This window comes from Capricornis sumatraensis, chromosome 9 (assembly GCF_032405125.1).
Source record: "Capricornis sumatraensis isolate serow.1 chromosome 9, serow.2, whole genome shotgun sequence".
In the NCBI taxonomy this organism is placed as follows: Eukaryota; Metazoa; Chordata; class Mammalia; order Artiodactyla; family Bovidae; genus Capricornis; species Capricornis sumatraensis.
The window spans coordinates 6,440,290-6,446,946 of NC_091077.1; the positions used below are offsets into that span (position 1 = coordinate 6,440,290).

Genomic DNA, 6,657 nt, shown 5'->3' on the forward strand with positions numbered 1-6,657 from the left:
CCTCCCAGCATGGAGCTACCCACCACCTCCTCTCTTGGGGGCACCTCCTCTCACGGGGCTATGTCTCCAGAGGTGGGGTGGGGAGAAAAGGGGGAGCCTTAGCACAGAGTGGCTCCCCTGTGGCCTCAGCCCCCCAGAGAGGGGAGAGAGGAGGAAGGAGGAAGGCAGCACAGAACTGGGGTTCAAATACTCAAGAAGCTACGGAATAGAAGACAAAATAACACGCTCTGGGGAAGGGGGACAGGGAGGAACCAAGGTCAGATCCTGCCCCCCAGCAGGGGCACAGCACCCCCAGGATCCAGGGGGCGAGGGGCAGAGCTGGAGAGAGAAGAATTTGGGGGAGGGAGGAGCCCAAGGATGGTCCCACCTTGACCTGGATGCCTAGGCACAGGGCAAGTGAGACCCCCAGGGCCCCTGAACTTGGCAGTGGAGGCCTACAGCTTGGTCAGGTCCAGTTTCAGCTTGTAGGGCGGGGGGCTGTCTGCATAGGCATGCGACGGGGGAGGGTACAGGGACCACTCTGGCTCCACCATATAACCCTTGTGCTGCTCCAGAGTCAGGGGCTGTAGGGGAAAGAAGAATGAGAGAGGGCCATGAGTCCCCACCCTGGCAAGGCTCCTTCCCACCCCAGATCTCGGGCTGCCCCTACTAAGGGTGGGAGTCGTTCCTCTTTCATGAGAGTGAAGAAACTTGCCTAATGTCACATAGCAAGTTAGGGGTCCCTGTCTCCATGGGAAAGGGGGTGGCCCCGTCCAGTGAGGGACCAGTTTTCTTCCCATCTTTGCCCATGGGCCCTGCCCACCTGGAACTTAAGGTGCTGGCCAGGCGCGGTCACCAGGGTGGAGCAGCTCAGCCACAGCATCACCAGCACGGAGAGGAAGAGGCAGCAGGCCAGGATCCAGCGAGGAAGCCCCGAGCGCCTGCCCCGCCCAGCAGGCACATTCAGGGGCCCTGGTGGGACCAGACAGCCTCCTCCCTCAGGCCCCACCCCGCCACCACCCCCAGGGTTCTGCCACCCACCGGGACATGCAGCTGAGGAAGTCATTGTCCTGCAGCTCATCAGACTCCACCTTTGCCTTGCTGCTGGTCTTGACTCGAATCTTGGCCTTCCTTACCTTGTCCAAGGGGCCTACAGGGTCTGAGAGAGCAAGTTACTTTCAGTAGCCTCAAGGTCTCAGCCAAGAGGTGACAGCAGCCGTGGAGAGTGAACAGGGGGCCAGGACCTGAGGCAATGGGGCATGGGGTCTTGGAATAAATCAGAACCCTGAAAGATAGACCATGGAACCCTGGGAGATGGGCCACGGAACCCTTAGAGATGGACCACGGAACCCTGGGAGAGGGACCACGGAACCCTGGGAGAGGGGCCATGGAACCCTGGGAGAGGGGCCATGGAACCCTGGGGGATGGACCACGGAACCCTGGGAGATGGACCATGGAACCCTGGGAGGAAGACCATGGAACCCTGGGGGATGGGCCACGGAACTCTGGGAGGAAGACCATGGAGCCCTGGGAGATGGATCAAGGAACCCCAGGAACTGAGAGATGGAAATACCAATCCTCAAGGGTTCATTTGCCAGGAGAACCCCTTGTGACGGTGGAGCCACCATTGGAAGGAACACTGGTCTAGGTTTGAACCTTACCAACATGCACCTCCAAAGCCTCAGGGTGGGATCCCCGCCAGGTCACCTCCACTCGCTGCAGACGGGCTCCCTCATGCCCCAGGCTCTCTACCACAGGCTGAGTCTGGGCCAGGAACAAGACAGCACAGAGAAGCCCTTTAGAAAGGCACCACCTTGACCCTAGCAGGCACCTCTCTGTGCCCCATGTAGGTTATGTTATCCCATGCCCAGCTGGTACCTCATTCCACTGGGGACAGAGAGGACACAGCTGCAGGCTGTGATATCAGGGATACTGTTCCCTGCTATTGTGGGACCCTGATTTGTCTTGACCCCATCCTCCAACACCTAAGATAGGGATGTGATTCAGGACTAGCCAATAAAATCACAGGGACTGGCTGAGAGGTCATCACATGACTCAACCAGGGCCAATCAACTTAGTTAAAACCTGAGAGGTTGTAATCTAGAGCCTTAGGCATCCACCTTGCTGTGAGGAGGGACATGTTTGTCTGAGAATGAAGCTGCTGAAGAGGACAGCAGAACCCAGGGGTGGAGTGAGACACTGAACCCCTGGATCCAGCTGTGCTCGAAGCTGACTGATCTGTAGACTGTACATCCCATGAGCCAAGAACCAACTCATCCCACCTCCTTACCCTGACCACCCAGCCACTTCTCTGGTGTGGCCCCTGCCAGAGCCCTCACCTGGAACACCACCACCTTCCCATTGTCAGTCTGCAGGTAGTATGTCCAGGTGGAGGAGACGAAGCCCTGGGCCGAGTTGACAAGGTCATTGCAGAGGGTGGAAAACAAGTCCAGGAGCGAGAGGGCCCCACTCGGAGCTTCCAGGACCTTTCTCTGCCAAGGGGAGGCCCAAGGCACAGAAATGTCACCAATGTAGGGTGTTAAGTGGGAGGGGAGCTGGGAAAATTCACTGTGATCAAAATTCACTAAGTGGTTTGGGGCAACAGGGCTACATACTATGAACAGAGACCTCAGCGCTCCATTGGCTGACTGACTGTGTGCCCTTGGAAAAGTGGATTGCCCTCTCTGAGTCCTACAGTGGGAAATGATACTCTTCCCTCAGGGATCTCCTATGAGATTTCAATTAAACAATAGCACAAGGGCTTCCCTGATAGCTCAGTTGGTAACGAATCCGCCTGCAATGCAGGACACCCTGGTTCAATTCCTGAGTCGGGAAGATCTGCTGGAGAAGGGATAGGCTACCCACTCCAGTATTCCTGAGCTTCCCTTGTGGCTCAGCTTGTAAAGAATCTGCCTGCAATACAGGAGACCTGGGCTTGATCCCTGGGTTGGGAAGATCCCCTGGAGAAGGGAAAGGCTACCCACTCCAGTATTCTGGCCTGGATAATTCCATGGACTGTATAGTCCATGGGGTCACACAGACAAAAAAAAGCACAAGTGCCTAATATATAGTAGCTGCTATGATTGAAAATGTTACCATCATCACTGTTCTTGTTTTTACAGCATCAGGAGAGAACATGGAATGGGAAGAAATGATGGTGCACAGGGCTTTCATGAACAGGGAAAGCCTGGGAAGGGTGCCGGAAAATGAGGGATGAGAGAGAGAGGGCTTTCTCGGGAATCCCAGCCCGTGGGTTTCTGACTGGGATGAAGGATGTCCTGTGCCTCAGTTTCCCCTGGTGCAGCACTGTCTAGACTCACGGGGTATGATAAGTGTACAGTTATTGTTTCTTCCTGGGGTGGGGAAGGAGGAGCTATGTGTGTTTGGGAGGCTCCTCCTCCCTACACTTCTGTTCTGACCGTCTGTTCATCACAAGGACAGGGCTTAGACCAGGAGCTAACATGTAGGTGCTCAGAAGTCAGCTCCGAAGATGAGGGAGGTGAGGAGTGGTCATAAGCCCTGGTGGCACTGGCTTTAAATCCCACCTCTGCGCAGCCCTGGGTGACCTTGGGCAGTTGCTCCGTGGGCATGAAATGGGGATGACACTGTCTCAGGTGCCTTGGGGGGCACAAGAAATTTGGGACAGGCTGAGGTTAGGCCTGGACCAGGACAAAAGCTTGCTAAATAATGTAAAATGTGGCAGTTTGGGTGGGAGAGGCGGCGGGGGGGCAGGGGAGGACTTCCCATGTCACAGAGATGACAGTTGAGTCTTGAGATGTCATATGGCTTAATCCAGGACACCCAGGAGGCCTGGAATGGCATGGAGAGCCCGGGAGAGAGTGGATATGAGAGCAGATTTGGGGAGGGGGCTCAACGAGAGGTGGGATGGGCCTGGGGCCACAGGTGGGAGGGCGCCCACCTTCTGCTCCAGCTCGGGCTCCGGCTCCGGCTCTGGGTTCTGACTCCAGCAGCCCTCGCTGCAAGCCTGCTGCTCCGTCTCCTTCACGTAGGCCTCCACACAGGCTGCAGGGGCAGGAGGGGGTAACTGGGGGACAGTCCCTCCCAGACCACCTCTCCCCACCCTGGCCCACCCAGCCAGCACTCACCTGCTTCACACTCAGCCTGAGTGGCATTGGGCTTGGAGCTCCTGGCCACGAATCGGCAGATGGAGAAGAGGCGGCAGCCGCGCTCGCACGCGCTGGTCAGGACGGCCCTGTCATACGCCTTGGCTCTCCGGGATTGAATGGGGTCCTCCCCCAGCTTCTCCTGGAAGCGAAGCTGCGGGCTCAGGCAGGGGGAGGGGCAGGAGGCGGCCAGCGGCGCAGGAAGCCCTCGGGGAGGTAGAAGACTTGATCCCCCAAAATCTTTTAGGGGGGTTGGGGCGAGGTTGATGAGGAGGCTAAGAATATTAGTGGGGGCTGTCAGCTCCAGGGAGGAGAGAGGGGTGGTGCGGGGTGGGGGCGGGGGGCAGCTTGAGGAGAGTAAACAATGGATGCTGCTGGGTTTGGGTAATGGTTGAAAACCTGAAGAAGATGAAGGGCAATGATCCTCCCCCCACAAAAAAAGAAAAACCCTCCAGAGAGGAGGGGCTCTTGGGCCTGAAGAAGGAAGGGGGACTCAGAGGAGGTTTTGTCATCCTTCAGGCTCGGGAAAATTGGGATCTGACTGGGGGAGGGGTGGTCAGGATCGGGGTGGGAACTGGTAGCTCTAAGGGGGTAGGGAAGAGGATGTGAAGATGCTTGAGTAGAGGGGGAAAGGGGGACTGTCGGGCCTGAGGGAGGCGGGGGTTGGGCGCCCCCAAGGCCCTGGCCCAGCAGAGGGGAGCCAGAACCCGCTGGGTAGCAACAGAGCCTCAGTCCCCTCCCGTCTCCGGCTTGGAGGGACTCCCGGAACCCCGAATTCATCGGAAGGACTGGCATCACTAACCACCGCCCCGCCCCCCGTGTCAAAGGGACCCCACGGCCCCTCCTCTGCGGGAGAAACATCCCCCCCTTCATCGGAGGGACCCCTGATCTCTGCGCTCGCCCCCGTCGAAGGAACGCCAGCCCTTCCCCCACCAGAGGGGCTCATCATCATTGAAGAACCCCCTTCCGTGACCCCTTCCCCCTCCGAGGAACCCCGGCCTCCCGCTCCCAGCGGAAGGGGCTGCATCCTCAACCCTTCCCCCACTGGAGAGCTCGCGGGTCCTTCTGCTGGCGCCGCGCGCGCTTCACCTGAGCAGGCTGAGGCTTAGGGTAGCGGTCTCGGCACCGCAGCTGGCAGTTCTGCGTGTCCCCAAGCTGCAGGGCGAAGGGGTCTCGGACCGGCGGCGCGGGGGTGGCGGGCGGAGGCTGCAGCAGCAGCAGCAGCAGGAGCGGCATCAGCGCGACCGGATCCATGGCCAGGCCGGGCGCAGGGAGCGCGGGGGACGCCGGCTCCTGGCGGGCGCGGAGGATGCGGCGGCGGCGGGGACCGGGGCGCTGACGTCACCCGAGCGAGGCAGCCTGGGAAGGGGGGGTGGGGGATGCGGAGAGCGGGCGGGGGCGCGGCGCTGCGGCACCGCTGGGACACCGGCAGGGCGAGGCAGGTGGATCGCGGCCCCTGCCGTCTGCCCCACGTCGGGATCCCAAGACGCCTCACCAGTATCCACAGACGAGGGGATCTCAGTCATCGCTGGGGGCCAAAAGGAAACAAATAGGCTGATAGAGTGGAGAAGAGATCTATTCGTCTGGGGATCAGGGAAGGCCTCCCAGAGTAGGCGTATTTCGAGCTGGCGACTCGAGGAGGCCGCCGAGGGAACAGCGAGGCTCGGAAGAGCTTGTTGGAAAAGGAAATAGGAGGGCGGTGGGGCTGGCTGGAACCCAGCCAGAGTGTGGGGATGGAGGGTCATGAGGGTCGCAGAACTGGGTTAGAGGAGGCTTTCTGAAGCTTCATCTCTTTTGATACCCAAATCAGAGAGCCGGTAATTTATGCGCATTTTGGCTTCTGGAGGAAGCTCTCCAAGTCCCTCCAGGGTTCCCCTAGCGTCGCCTCTCTCTGGCCCAGCCCTGATCCGCAGACCTGGGGGGTCTGGCCCCTGCTCTCCCAGACTGGGAGCCCTTCGACCTGGGGCTGAGTAGGAGGGGGCACAGACGGGGTGATGGGGTGCTGCTAAAATTTCTAATTCTTGCGGGAAAACATGGGACAAACAGGAGTACTCTGGCTTTCATAACTGCCGCACTTCAAGGTGACAAAAGGTAGCCCCATGAATCTTGACCTCGGAGGTCCCCTTAACTTCCTCTTCGGCAGGCATGGGAGTGAGGACGCCCCTCTAAGTTCGAGACCCTGCAAAAGCGGCACCCTCGCCCTCGCTGGTGTGCCCGGCGCGCAGGTGCCTGCCGCCCGCGCATCCTCTGTCCACTCTCCGCCCCAGCAGACGCGGCGGCAGCCACCCGGGGTCGGCGGGTCAGAGGGCGCCGCAGATTCCGGCCGAGGAGGAGGGGCCGGGGTGGGGTGTCTAGTGCACCCTCCCTCCCCCGGCCGGCCGCCGCGCTTTCATCTCCTCGGCCTCAGCCAGCCCCCACGTGGCTTAATCAGGCGCGGCTGTGCCTGGCGGACCCTGAACATCTGGATCCCCGGGCGGCCCCTCCCCCGCCCCGCCCCTCCCGGCCTAGGCCGCCGCGACCCTGCGGCGAGGGCCTCCAGCCTGCGGTTTGTGCG

The 6,657-nt window shown here is 60.1% G+C and overlaps 1 protein-coding gene across 1 annotated transcript; it reads right to left on the reverse strand.

Annotated features, from left to right (window-relative positions):
- Nucleotides 1-216: 216 nt before the first annotated feature.
- TMEM59L (transmembrane protein 59 like) lies at nt 217-5,357 on the reverse strand. The gene is made up of 8 exons (XM_068981407.1): nt 5,193-5,357; nt 4,086-4,245; nt 3,899-4,002; nt 2,319-2,471; nt 1,641-1,743; nt 1,021-1,138; nt 803-920; nt 217-563 (listed from the first exon to the last, which is right to left on the reverse strand). The coding sequence occupies exons 1-8, from the start codon at nt 5,355-5,357 to the stop codon at nt 435-437; spliced, it is 1,050 nt and encodes a 349-aa protein (XP_068837508.1). The 3' UTR covers nt 217-434.
- Nucleotides 5,358-6,657: the final 1,300 nt, after the last annotated feature.